Here is a 14443-nt window from a genome sequence, read left to right as displayed (position 1 = left end):
CCACTAGTTTCTGCCTCCACAGTGCTGAGATTTCAGCTACCATACCCAGAGGCGCTGCGAGTGTTAGTTGTCTACCTTCTCACAAGTGTGATAAAACACACCAAAGAAGTTTGCACACCTGACTCACCCACTTGAAGTTATCTTCCTTCATGCATCACTCTCCTTAGTCGACCCATACTAGGGGCCTGTCTTATTCCTGCCCAGCCCTGGCAACCAGCACCCAGCGTAGCTGATTGGCAGCTCTGCTGGGTATCAGCATTGGGAGCGTAGGTTCTGGTGCTCGCCCTGCCACTTACAGGCTCACAGGGAGTGACGTGTCGTGATGATTCCAGGTCTGCGCACGGCGCATGCGAACGACTGCGGCGTGTGCCCGCCAGGGAGCAGCAGCGCTACGCGGGCCAGGCGCTGAGCCCCGCGTCAGAGCGGATGCCCCGCCCCGTGACCGTGACCGTGCCCGAGGGCTGCGCGAGGGCTGCGGCGCGGCGCTGCAGGAGCGATGGGGGAGGAAGCGGCGGGGGTGCGGCCCGAGCTGGTGCGCGAGGCGGAGGTCAGCCTGCTGGAGTGCAAGGTGTGCTTCGAGAGGTTCGGCCACCGGCAGCAGCGGCGCCCGCGCAACCTGCCCTGTGGCCACGTGGTCTGCTTGGCCTGCGTGGCCGCCCTCGCGCACCCGCGATCGCTGGCCCTCGAATGTCCCTTCTGCCGGCGGGCCTGCCGAGCCTGTGACACCAGCGACTGCCTGCCGGTGTTGCACCTTCTGGAGCTCCTGGGCTCCACTCTTCACGCGTCCCAGGCTGCCCTCAGCGCTGCCGCCTGCGCGCCCGGGGTGCTCACCTGTCAGCACGCCTTCGGCGGGTGGGGGACCCTGGTGAACCCCACGGGGCTTGCACTGTGCCCCAAGACCGGACGGGTGGTGGTCGTGCACGACGGTAAGAGGCGGGTCAAGATCTTTGACTCCGGAGGAGGAGGTGCACACCAGTTTGGAGAGAAGGGAGACGCAGCGCATGACGTGAAGTACCCACTGGATGTCGCCGTCACCAACGACTGCCACGTGGTTGTCACCGACGCTGGCGACCGCTCCCTCAAAGTGTTTGATTTCTTCGGCCAAATCAAGCTGGTTGTGGGAAAACAGTTTTCCCTGCCTTGGGGTGTGGAGATCACCCCTCAGAATCTGGCCCTGGTGACCGACGCAGAGGCAGGGACCTTGCACCTGCTGGAAGTAGATTTCCCCGAAGGGGTCCTTCGGAGGATCGAGAGGTTGCAAGCTCAGCTTTGCAATCCCCGTGGGGTGGCTGTGTCTTGGCTCACCGGGGCCATCGCGATCCTAGAACACCCCTGGCCCTTGGGGACAGCAGGTGACAACACAAGGGTGAAGGTGTTCAACTCCACCATGCAGCTGATTGGCCAGGTGGATAGCTTCGGGCTGAACCTCCTCTTTCCTTCTAAAATAACTATCTCAGCTGTAGCCTTCGATCACCAGGGAAATGTGATTGTAGCAGACACCTCTGGGCCAGCCATCATTTGCTTGGGGAAACCCGAGGAGTTTCCAGCCCTGAAGCCCATGGTCACTCATGGTCTTTCTCGTCCTGTGGCCCTGGTCTTCACCAAGGAGAATTCTCTTCTTGTGCTGGACACTGCATCCCACACTATAAAAATCTTTAAAGTGATGGAGGGTAACGGAGGGTGATGGGATCTGAGGCCTGGTGTCATCAGGAGTGAATTGCACCCTGGATGAGTCACCATCACTCATTCGCCCAGGCAGGAATAATGGTAACTGCTTGACAGAAGTGTTGGGTGTGAGGCAGTTATAAAGGACTACTCATTAGACTTGTCATTTAGTGGATGCCTAGTCCCAATGTTAAGGAATTTGCAGATCTTAGTTCATTTGCCCCTTAACACACAGCGATGTGATTTCTATTATTAGTCCCATTTTAGAGACGAGAAAGCAGATCCAGAGAATTTAATATGATATTTTTTCGAGGCATATTTACTGGGACAGTCACAATTAAACTCAATTCTGACTCCAAATCCCTTGCTCTTAAATATGATGCCAGATGTTTTTTTTTTTTAAAAAAAAGTGAGCATGTCTTAGATATGCTCTCCCTACAAGTAACTCAATAACTGGTTGTGTGCACGAAGAAAGGGGTCTCCATGGAGTTCTCAGGAGAAAAAGGATTCTGTGTGGGTGTCATCTGGGAGCCCTCCCCAATGGCAGAGTAGATGGATCGTTACCAATACCAAGAAACACAGTTGAGCTCTTTCCTTATAAGGCAAAGGTTGCTTGGTTGGTAGTGTATGCCAATAATCTCAGCACTCTGGAAGGTCTGGAGTTCGATCCTATCTACAGCTACCTAGTTTGAAGCTTGTGCTACATGACAATGTTTTTTGTTTGCTTGTTTTGTTTTGTAAATTGGTGTCAGCGTTTCCTCCTCCACAGGCACAGGGGGACATCCCTGAGTGATGGTCTGAGCAAAACCTGTAGAGCCACTGTCTGCTAGTGGCATGGACAGATGAGACTTCTGTTAGGAGATGTCGCCCCGACATATTCGTGGCAGGAATGAATTTGTTTACTGTGTGGTAATCTGTGCCGCCTAATGTGCTTTGTGATGAAAGTTTTCTCTGTGCACTTTGAAATGGGAGTCAAACACTGTCTAGTCAATAAACAGTTAGTTCCCTTGTCATTTTAGAGCTCTGTAAACATGTCTTGCACTGAAGCATAACCTTGGCCCACATAAGGGCTCCTTAATGCTGCAATTAAGGAAAGGAATAGGAGGAAATTTGGGGTGAAGTGTGGATCCTCTGTATGTTTTATTTATTTATTTCTAAGCAAGTGTAAAAGTCTTCGTTGTTCGGGGCTGTTGAAATTATAGCAAAATAACGTAAACCTCTACAGCAGCAGGGAAATGTTTTCTGGGGGATGCTCTCGGAAAGTGACAGTTTGCTGCAGATAACAACGGATGCTTTGTCAGCAAAATGGTATTCTTTTATACAAAGAGGCTGTTTGTTTTTGAGACAAGGTCTTGTATATCTTAGGTCGGCCTTGGACTTGTTCTGTAGCCAAGGATGACCTTCAACTTCTGATCCTCCTGTATCCATCTCCCAAGTGCCAGCTTACAGGCACTGAAACGCCCAGGGTTCTGTGGTGCTGGAGGTAGAGGGAACCCAGGGCTTCCTACATGCTAAGCAAGCCCTCTGCCAACTGAGTTACATCATAGCCCTCCAAAGAGTTTTAAGAGAGCTGTATCCACTGAAGACCACCTCAAAAAGTATGAGTGAGATATCCAAAGTGAAAGCCTAGCTCCCATGCCAGTTCATAGAAGTCCATCTTGCTTTTTAAAAACGTTTTGATATTTATTTATTTGTGTGTGTGCATTAATGTGTATGTGTGGGGGTGCATGTGCCATCACGTGCGTGGAGGTCAGAGGACAACCTGAGTGAGTCTGCTCTCTTCTGCTTCCTGAGTCCCCGGGGATTGATCTCAGGTCATCAGGCTTGGTGGCAAGCACCCTTACTCACAAATCATCTTCCTCCTCTCCCCTCCCCCGCTGCTTTCATTGCTTCCATCACATAGCATCAATAGTAACATCTTGGGCACCCCAAACATCGTTGGTCCTTAGAAAGCTGAGGCCAGCCTGGGCTGCATAGTAAGACCCTGCCTCTAACAAACCAACAAACAAATGAAACAAATTATCACTGGTGGATCAGTGACTTCACAGCCATTTTGAATGTGTACCAGGGAAACTTCCACAGTGAAAGATGAGTTCAATGGCAAGGAGGGTAACTATGGATTGATCTTATGTTTTCCTTCAGAACCACGGCATTTTAATAATGGTAGTGTTCATTGACCCAATTCAAAAGATTTTTAAAAAACTTATCAATCACATCTTTTAGTCTACACTCTGTGTCTTTTTAAGAGGGCTTATACAGAAAACAGGGTGGTCTGTGAGGAATTGCTCGGCACCAGGTGGAGAATCAGGTGTGGGTTTGTGACATGGTGCCGGAATACCCTGGAGATGTGATGACTATAGCTGGTACTCTTTCTTGGGAGTAGGGTGGATCAGAGAGCACAGCAAGAATTATCTAGGGCAGATCTTTCTGTGGGTCGGTGTGATACGGAGCTGTTTGATTCTTCATCTCCAAGCATCCTTGGCTGAGGGACTCATGTCACCAACTTGTGATGTAGATATAAATGTTGTCTTCTATGCTGTGTCTTTAAAGCAAGCTGGAGTCCAGGTGGTTAAAGATGTTGGTTGAAGAGTTCTCTGGTATTCAAGAAGAAATGGCCCAGGCAGATCATATAGGGTGCCAATGTGGTGGAGGAGAGAGGAAACGAGACCAGAGACTATGCCCAGGAGTAAAGAGTGAAAGAACAAATTCTTCCAGGACACCAGCCATGTGCCATCTTGTGAGACCACAGAAGCAAACACAGCGCCCTCCACCTCCCCCCCCCCCGGCCCTGTAAGCTGACTTTGACCTCTGCTCTCTAGACCTGGTTTTCCCCATCTTTTGCCTTTGGCATCTTCTAAGGATGGTTCAGAATCTTAACTCTCTCTTCTAGCAACCCTAGCTTTGGTGCCGAGGGCTCAAACCTCAAACTTGGTAGGTCCTTGTTTAGCCCTGTCGGGGATCCACTTGGAAAGAATTCAGACCCCTCTGGAGATTAACTATATGAACCTTTTGAGGAAGAAGTGTAATCCCATACACATCAGAAAAATGAGCAAGAACCGTCGATGCTCACAGATGTAATGTTCCTTATGCTTGGTACAGACAAAAGAAATACATCCTGGGGACAAGCCAGATCACAGTGAGAAGTCTCTAGGCAGAGAAAGGGAAACTAGTGGAAGTGGAGGACTTGGGTGAGGATGCATTTGTTGTGAGATAATCTTTTTGTACACTGTGAAGATGTGTCTACCTAAGGTGTCTTCTGGTTGGTTTAATAAAGAGGTGAATGGCCAATAGCTAGGCAGGAGAGAATAGGTGGGACTTCCCGGGGCAGAGAAGGGAAGAATCTGAGCCATGCAGAATTAAGCAAGAGAGATGTAGATTGAGTCAGGCCTATGGTATGGAGGAGAGGTAACGAGCCACATGGCAGAATGTAGATTAATATAAATGGGTTAATCTAGGTTATAAGACCTAGTTGGGAACACGCCTAAGCTAAGACCAAACATTCACAATTAATAAGAGGTGTCTGTGTCATTATTTGGGGACTGGTGGTCCAAAGAAAGTCCAACAAGAAAGACTTGTTACATGCATTGGCAGGCCCAAAAGGTGGCTCAGCCAGTGAAGGCACTTGTCACCAAGCTTAACTGTCTGGGTCAGATTCCCAGGTCCCACATGATGGAAGGAAAACATTTAATTAGGTGGTTTACATTTTCAGAGGTCTAGTCCATTATCATGGCAGGACATGGCAACGCGAAGGCAAATATGGTGCTGGAGAAGGAGCTCCATCTTTATCCACAGGCAACAGGAAGTGAACTAAGACACTGGGTGTGGCTTGAGCATATATGAGACCTCAAAGTCCACCTCCACAGTGACACACTTCCTCCAACAAGGCCATATGTACGCTACCAAAGCCACACCTCCTAATAGTGCCACTCCCCATGAGCTCATGGGGACCAATTATATTCAAACCACCACACCTGGCCCAAGGGTCAGGCTTCCCATACCCAGCTCAAAAGTTAGACTAGTTTGCTGATCTGTTTGTAGACAATTGGACTTAAACCTACAAGTTTGGGTGCCAAAAATAAGAAACTAAATCTGAACTCTTCCATGAACACAATCTTAGTGTCCCTGAGACCAGAGCACAACTGGGAACTCCTATGCTATGGGTCTAAGTAGTTGTTATAAAATAAGACACACTGATCCTCCTACTTTGGCAAAGGTAAATATAAAATTTAATGATACACTCTCATTGTGATATGAAAGCCAAATTACAGTTTTGTATACCTGGAGGCTTTCTACAACTTGAATATGCTGCATTTTAAGAAAATTGTGGTGATGCACACCTTTAATCCTAGCATTTGGGAGACTGAGGCAGGAAAATCTCAAGTTCCAAGCCAGCTTGAACTCCATAGTAAGACCCAGTCTCAAACAAACTAAAACATACAAAACTTAAGCCAAGCTGAAATGTATTTAAAGCTAGGAAGAATCGACAGGCTTCATTTTCTATCAATTTTTAACTAGAATGTAATGCCTCATGAATGACATTTGTGCTATTCAAAGCTGTATCTCTTATTATGACACATTGTAGGCATTCATTTTTGAATTAGTGTATTTTTCCCAAAGAAATTTTCTAGACTCTGTTTTCCACTCACTGATAAAAAGTGAAGACAAGTAGGCAGCTAGCGACCTTGGAGAAATGGATTAAAAGTAAGGTAGTCTATGGTAGGTTTGCTGGATGACTCAGAGGTGCAAAGGCACTGTGGTGACTTTGTGGTAGCTGGGCTTGGCTTGGTATGAAGAACTTTGCATTTATAGTCACCATGTTTTCTTTCTTCACCCAAGTACTAGGATGCTGAAGTCTTGGAGTTACCTGAGACTCACATCCTTGGTCAAACCTCAGGCAACTAGAGGCAGTACCCCTGGTTAGCTTTTCCATGTCAGAAAGTGATTTCAAACAACTCTAGAGGCCAAAGGAACTCAGTGCTCATAGGTCATGTGCCTGGCCATGCTTGAAGCATTGCTGAAGTCACCTCCAAGTTAATTTTGGCAAATACCGGATGCATAAAGTGGCTTCTGCCTTTCTCAGGGATGATCCACTGAGGAAGCCTGGCATTTGCTGACTGCAGGCTGCAAACATAACACACAGTGTGTCCATTACTATAGCTGACCAGCAGTGCCCATTTTACTGAAAAGTGATGACATCCCAGGGGTAATCTGGCTAGAGATTAATGGCTTGACAAATAATGACATAAAAACAGCAATAGGGAAAATCTAAAGCCATTTACAAACTGTGCTTCAAGCCACTTAGTTTCAGGAATGGAAAGAAATTACAGTGTTTTCTATTACAGCAGAGGCCTATAGAAACAAACTGGCTGAGGGCACAGTTAAGGGAAGAATTAACCAGAAATATGCTCCAGTTTGCCCAATCCAGTGGGAGAGGATTTGAAAGTCAATAGCTGAGAACACACACACACACACACACACACACACACACACACACACACACACAAACACACACACACACCTTGATCTTTGCAATTCCCCTATGGACTTTCATTGCTCCATAGCATCTACTAGGATGTCTTACTGTGTGTTTCTCAATTAACAACCAAGTTTGTACACAAAGTGGCCCAAGAGAACACTGCTATTTTCCACAGTTTGACCATAACCGTGAGGCCATTCTCTGTAGTTGTTTCATATGTAAGCCTTTATGGGCCCAGAAGCATAGGACTGAGTCCCTACTGTGCCAGTTCTACTCCATGGTCATCAGATATAGTCTGTGCTCATATAGTCACAGAAAAGAGGCTGTGTCTGCAAGAAGCCCATTAAAGAACTTAATGTGACTAGCATGTTACAATGCTTGCATGACTTTACAAAACAATCATTTGTTTGATCTTTACAACATGTGTTGAAGTAACCAAGTTTTCTCAAGTTGACTTTTTAGGTGGAGAAACTGGGGCTCACAAAAATTGAGTGACTGCCAAAGATAACATAGCTGAACCCTGTTGATTTGGAAGAATAGGTAGGTTTTTTTTTTATTTAAAATTATTTTATGTGTGTGGATGTATTCCTATGTCTGCATGTGCTTTGTATCTTGTGTGTGCAGTGTCCATGGAGGCCAGAAGAGGGCACTGGATTCCCTAGGACTGAAGGTACAGATGGTTGTGAGCTGCTATGTAGGTACTGAAAATTGAACCCAGGTCCTCTGGAAGAACAGCCAGTGCTCATCACCACTGAGCCATCTCTCTAACCCAGAGAATTGGTATTTTTGTAACATTCCTTGACCACCAAGGTGATTTCTTTGTTCACCCAAAGTTGGATATCACTTCTCTACCCAACTAACATAGAACATTCATGGTGTCATCACCACTATGCCCACTATTTACACCTGCAGTACCCAGTGATGTTTGGGGGGAGAAAGAGTGCCACCCTTTGCAGGATTCAGAGCCTAGGCTCACAGTGAAGATGGACTGTCCACTTCTGAGTGTTGCATGATCTACACGGTGGTCCCTTTGGCAAGCTAGAGAGAGACCACCAAATGTGAAGGGACTTGTTTATGAGCTGGAAGATCTTCAATAGGGTTTTGGGAGAAAGGTCTCTTGGTGGGAATCAAGTTCAGTGAATTCCTTTATGTCAACTACTTTCATTAAAAAAAAAGAAACAAAAACAAAACCAAAATGAGCTTGCTTTTAGAATTGCCATTGTTCTGTAGCTTTCTGACTAGACTATTGTGTAGGACCAACTCGATGTTGGGAGCAACTTCAACAGAAAAGTGCCAAGAAAACACCACTCTTTCCAAACTTGGAGTCCTCAAGATGCTCTCCTAGTTCATCCTCTTGTCACCAAAGGAACACAAACAATAGAATGTGTGTGTATTATAAGAGGAGATAGGTAGAATGACTTTCACCATAGGATTTGAGTAGGCCAACAGTGGCCATCTGCAGTCTTTAGAAGCAGAGAAATGGCAACTATTTCTTCAGTCCATGAAGCCTCGACAGTCCCAATCTGTTCCCGAAGGCCTAGAGGATTCCTGGAGAGCTGCTGGTATTCAGTCTTCCTCAGAAGGAGAGAGAAGTTGCAGTCTGATGGCAGCAGAGGATGGCAGCCCCAGCAGCAGCAGAGGGGCAGATGCCCTTAGGGAGGAGTGTAAGCAGGCAGGCAACACTGCCTTTCCTTGGACCTCTTCATATCTGGGCCACCTGTTGGAAAGTGCTGCCCACACTGAGAGTTAGTCATTCCCCTCAGTTAATCCTCTTTGGAGAGACCCTCACAGGCATATGTATCTTCTAGGTGATTCCATTCATAATCAAGATTAGCCATTACAGAGTCCTTTTCCTTCATGGTTATTCCTTTCCCCGCTGAACTACAGAAGTCACATATGTTTATTGTAGTTTTAGAAAATGCAGCTAAATATAAAGATACTTCAGCACTTTCAATTAAAAAGAAAAAAAAACAAAGAAAACTACTGTTACTATTTTTGCAGAGTTGACTGTTGCCAACCCAGGATTAATGTTCTTAGAAATCACGTCATATATCCAAATTCCATAAAACAGTCAAGACGTTACATAAGCCACAAATTCCCCTGCCGAAAAGGAAATCTTAGGGACATGCAACTAGACATAGGAAGCAAAGCTCCATGGGGATGGGAGAGAGCACAGAGAGCAGACATCTGCCCTCCTCATGGCCCAGCCCTCTGCTGTTCAGCAGGATCACGTGACCAGTTCTTCCTGTGATGGGAGCACAGGAAGAAAGAAGACAAAAGAGATGCAGATACAGATAAATGTTGAGGTTAAGCTGAGCTCTCATGTTTCATACATGCCAGCACTGTAATGTGCACGGATAAAATGCTATGCTTCGGTTTTACAGGGAACTTAAATGGCTAACTCAGCACTAGGCTTCCAATTTGATGAAAGCAAAGCTGCGTCAAGAAGAAAGTTCTGTTTAGCTTCTGTGCTCAGGACTTCCCTCCCCCGCCCCCAACACACACACTAATGAGGACAATTTATCCTGCTGTGGGCCAAAGGGGGGTGATCTCTTCAAATATGTGAAATCAGGTGTTGAGGCTGTGTGGCACCCTGAACACTTCAGGATGACGGGTGTGATAAAACAGAATTGCTCTAATGTCTTCACACTGGCCACTTAGACCCTCTACCAGCCATGCTTTGATAAACAAGGTGTCCCAAGAACTCTTCCCTGTGACGACCTTTCTTCCCAGAAAGTCATCTCTGTGCAGTCAAACCACTAGTGATGTACCCAGACTGTGATACTGGTGCCATCGGAAGCTAATTCCATTACATTTTGGAATTAATTTCCACATGGCCATAACTAGTCTTACACCATGGACACCAAAATACGAATCTCTTCTGCCAAATAAAAATTCTGACAATATTTTACTTGTTATATGTGCTATAAGTAATCTAAAAGTAAGGAAGATGAGGGTATCCAAATGTAACCCTTTATCATCTATGGAGCTCACCAGCTTACTCTCTGCCCTGCAGAAACTGGGGTTATATTAGTCTGATAAAAATGAGTTGGGAAATGTCTCCCCCTTTAATTTGCAAAATAATTAATGCAGCATTATTATTACTGTTTCCTCGGTATTTGATAGAAGTCACTATCAAACTACCAAACTCTTGTGGTCAAGAATCTTCTTGTTTCCAATATTTTGTTTAATTATGAATTTAATTTCTTTTTCTACATAGGAAATAGAGATAGTTTGGGCTTAATGTTATTTTTTGTTTTATAAAGAGTATTTTTCAAGAAAAATTTCCAGTTAAACCAAGTTGTTTGGTTTGTTGATAAAAAAGTTCTTCACAATATGCCCCCTTTATCATTTAAAATCTGTAGGATTTACAGTTGTGACTCTTCTCTCATTCCCAATATTGCTGGTATATATTTCTTTTATTTTTCCTGATCTGTCCAATAAGGACTTTATTGGTTTTGATTCTTTCAAAGGGTGGATTTTTGGCTTTGTTAATTTCCTTCTTTGTCATCTGCTTTTTAATTTCATTGGTTCTTGTCATCTTGTCATCCCCTGAGCCTGGTGTGGGGACCTCTGTGTTACCAGGTGGGAACTCTATCACTGAGCTCATTCTCTGTTCCTTATTCTGCTTCTTAAGTTTCTTTTACTTGGGGTTTTCTGTGATAGTTTCACAAGTTTCTTTTTTATTTAATAAATTTATTTAATTATTTTAATCCTGGCTGAAGTTTCCCCTCCCTCAACTCCTCCCAGTCCTCCTCTGTTCCCACACCCCAATCCATTCCTCTTTGGTTTCTGCTTAGGAAAGGGCAGGTCTCCCATGGATATCAACAAAACATGACATACCAAGTTGCAGTGAGACCAAGCACCTCCCCTGTAGGCAGAGTTTTCCTGTCCAGACCACCTGTTCCCAAATAACTGACCTTGATGACTTAATATAAATTATAAATGCTCAGCCAATAGCTCAGGCTTGTTACTAACTAGCTCTTACAACTTAACCCATTTCTATTAATCTCTGTGTTGTCCCGAGGCTTTTACCTCCACCCCATTTTGTGGGTCTGACTCATTCTCCATCTGGCTGGCAACTCCTCTCACTCTGCCCTGCTTCATCCCATCATTCTCAGTTTGGCTTTCCTGCCTAACTTTATCCTGTTCAGCTATTGGCCAATCAGCTTGTTTATTAAACCAACCATAGCGACATATATTCACACAGTGTAAAGACTGATTATTCCACAGCAATCCCCATGTATTTAGGCTGGACAAGGTGACACAGTATGGGGAGTAGGGTCCCAAAAGCCTGCAAAAGAGTCAGAGACAGCCCCTGTTCCCACTGTTAGGAGTCCCTCAAGAGGACCAAGCTACACAATTGTCACATATATGCAGAGTGCCTAGGTCATTCCCATGCAGACTCCCTGACTGTCTGTGAGCCCCATTAGGCCCAGGTTAGTTGATTCTGTGGGTTTTCTTGTATCTTGAGGTTATAAAGTTGGGTGGCTAGGGAAGGTACATAGATCTGGGAGGGTGTGTGTCCATTATATGAAGTGTTCAAAGAATAGAAAATAAGGAAAAAACAGGAGTGTATACCACTCTTGCACACGAGTTGGATTTGGTTCACAGCACCCACATCAGGTAGCTAAAACTGCCTATAGCTCCAGAGATCTTATGACCTATTCTGTGCTCCAGGCATCTGCACTCACAGAACACAAACACGCCAACACACACACACACACACACACACACACACACACACACCTGAAACTGATAGACATAAATATGTTTAAAGGAGTGATATGATGCCAGGGGGCCTGAGAACAGTTTTGATTCCAGACACACATCTCTTGGTCAGGAAATTCAGAATAAATCCTGCAGATCAAGCATCTGACGACACACTGATTCCACAGGCTACTTCACAGTCTGGTTTAGAGGTATTTGTTGCCAGTACGTATATTAAATTTTCTATGAGGCACTATCTTTGTGGTGAAGCTTGCCAATAATTTATGAATAGTATTTAGCACCATCCTTTCATGAAGTCACCATCAATGGAAGACTTCCCATGAAGATGTGATCTTCACTTGGGTTCCATACTCTCTCTTCCAGCCAAGCTAAACTCATTACCGTCTCCCTCCTGGGGAGACTGGGCTAACCCCCAGCACTCTCCTGCTGGCACATTCTGAAGCTGGCCTCTCTGGAGCTTTCAGGTTTCAGGTCCCCCATCTAGGAAGGGGCTTTGGTTAAAGGTTTTTATCTGGGATGCACCATCCAGTACACAGGCTTGTCACTGGCCCCCAACTAGGAGGACAGCCCTGACCCTGTCCTACTCTCAGACTGAAACTGACATAACAAATACTTTCCTAATTCACAGATGGCCCTCACTGGAGGTGTCATCCTGCCGGCCGCCTGGGCTCTTGCCCTGTTGTGATGCTCTGCATCCACCAACAGGCTCTGCTGGGTCAAGCTATAATAGACACTGTGACCCTGAGGTGTCACTTCTGTATCTATTTGCCGACTTCAGTGACTCACGTGGCAGAGTTCTTCCTCTCTTACCTGGGAATGATCCAGTCCAGATCAGTCATGCGCTGTGACATGTTCTTTGTTACCTAATGCTACTACAGGGTGAGCACCTGCGCTGCCTAGTTTTATGTTATCTTGACACGGGCTAGAGTCACTGGGAAGAGGGAACATCAGTTGAAAAAAAAAAAATGTGCCCACCAGATTGGCCTGTGGGGCATTTTCTTGATGAATGATCAACGTGGGTGGGATCATCCAGCCATGGGTGGTGCTGTTTCTAGGTAGATGGTCTTGGTGTATATTAAAGCATGCTGAGTGAGCACAGGAAACAACCATGGTCTCTGCTTCAGTTCCTGCTTCCAGGTTCCTGCCTTGACTTCCTGCCCTGACTTCCTCTGATGATGGACTGTGATGTGTCAGTGTAAGCCAAATTAATAGTTTCCTCCCCAGGTTACTTTTGGTTATGATTTTTTAAATTTATTTAACTTCATTGTATGTGCATTGACGTGAGACCTCCTGGGACTGGAGTTATAGACAGTTGTGAGCTGCCATGTGGGTGCTGGGAATTGAACTCAGGACCTCTGGAAGGACAGTCAGTGCTTTTAACCACAGAGCCACCTGGCCAGCCCTAAATATTTTTAAAGTTTTTTTTTAAGTTTTTTATTTATTATGTATACAGTGTTCTAGCATGTAGATAGATGGTTGTGAGCCACCATGTGGGAACTGGAATTGAATTCAGGACCTCTGGAAGCACAACCAGTGCTCTTAACCCCTGAGCCATCTCCCCAGCCCTGGTTATGATGTTTTATCACAGATTTAGAAATCCTAATTAAGACAGTGCACATGAGTCCCAATTGTGAAACTTACAATGCTCCAAAATCTAAAATGTTAGAATTCTAACAAGTAGAAAGTTCCTTATCAGACCTTGTGACACAAACCATAGCCAAAAAGCATAATTTATTTTCAAATATTGTGCAAAGTGGGCTGAAGGCACAGTGTTTGCTGTGTGTATGAAACATGACAAACTTGTTTAGACATGGGTTCCATGCCCAGATGTCTCATTATGTGATATGAAAATATCCCGAACTCTGATGTGGCCAAGAAATATCCCATCCCAAGCACTGATGAGATACCAGCCAGGTTCCTGTAGAGAACACAAAAGCTGTGAAGTTTGGAGTACAAAGTCAAATAAGCTCTTTCACTGTTTTTGTTTTGTTTTTCGAGACAGTTTCTCTGTAGCTTTGGAGCCTGTCCTGAAACTGACTCTGCAGACCAGGCTGGCCTTGAACTCACAGAGATCCATCTGCCTCTGACTCCCGAGTGCTGGGACTAAAGTGTGTGCTACCACCGCCTGTCAGCCTGTCCTTTTTTTCTTTTTCTTTTTTCTTTTTCTGTTTTTTAAGAAGCAGGAGGAGAGTGGCTGGGCACTAACTGAGATGATTTTGTTAATGTTCCTTAGATTCATAAAACTTAAAAATTACCAGCTGTGAGCCAGGCGTTGGTGGCATGCCTTTAATCTCAGCACTCGGGAGGCAGAGGCAGGCGGATCTCTGTGAGTTCGAGGCCATCCTGATCTCCAGAGCAAGTGCCAGGATAGGCTCCAAAGCTACACAGAGAAACCCTGTCCTGAAAAACCAAAAAAAAAAAAAAAAAAAAGCCTTAAAAATTCACCACAATCCCAGAGATGCTGATGTCAACAAACCCTGGGATCTACACATGAGTGACCTGAGCCTGAGGGGGGCTTGGGCAAAATAAACTAGAGAAGAGAAAAGCTGGGATGCTAAACTGTGCTGAGCT

General features: G+C 45.4%; 1 protein-coding gene across 1 annotated transcript; it reads left to right on the top strand.

The window, feature by feature from the left end:
* The first annotated feature begins 496 nt into the window (after positions 1 to 496).
* On the top strand, positions 497 to 2765 carry Nhlrc1 (NHL repeat containing E3 ubiquitin protein ligase 1). The gene has a single exon (XM_027409995.2). It carries the CDS (start codon positions 497 to 499, stop codon positions 1682 to 1684), a length of 1188 nt encoding a protein of 395 aa, XP_027265796.1. The 3' UTR covers positions 1685 to 2765.
* The last annotated feature ends 11678 nt before the right edge of the window (positions 2766 to 14443 follow it).

This window comes from Cricetulus griseus, chromosome 3 (genome assembly GCF_003668045.3).
Source record: "Cricetulus griseus strain 17A/GY chromosome 3, alternate assembly CriGri-PICRH-1.0, whole genome shotgun sequence".
NCBI lineage: Eukaryota > Metazoa > Chordata > Mammalia > Rodentia > Cricetidae > Cricetulus > Cricetulus griseus.
The sequence above is the reverse complement of the archived record's forward strand: the minus strand, read 5'-3'. Positions and strand labels throughout refer to the sequence as shown.

Coding starts and splice junctions, on each gene's coding strand:
- Nhlrc1 (XM_027409995.2), top strand. CDS start 497: ATGGGGGAGGAAGCGGCGGGGGTGCGGCCCGAGCTGGTGCGCGAGGCG.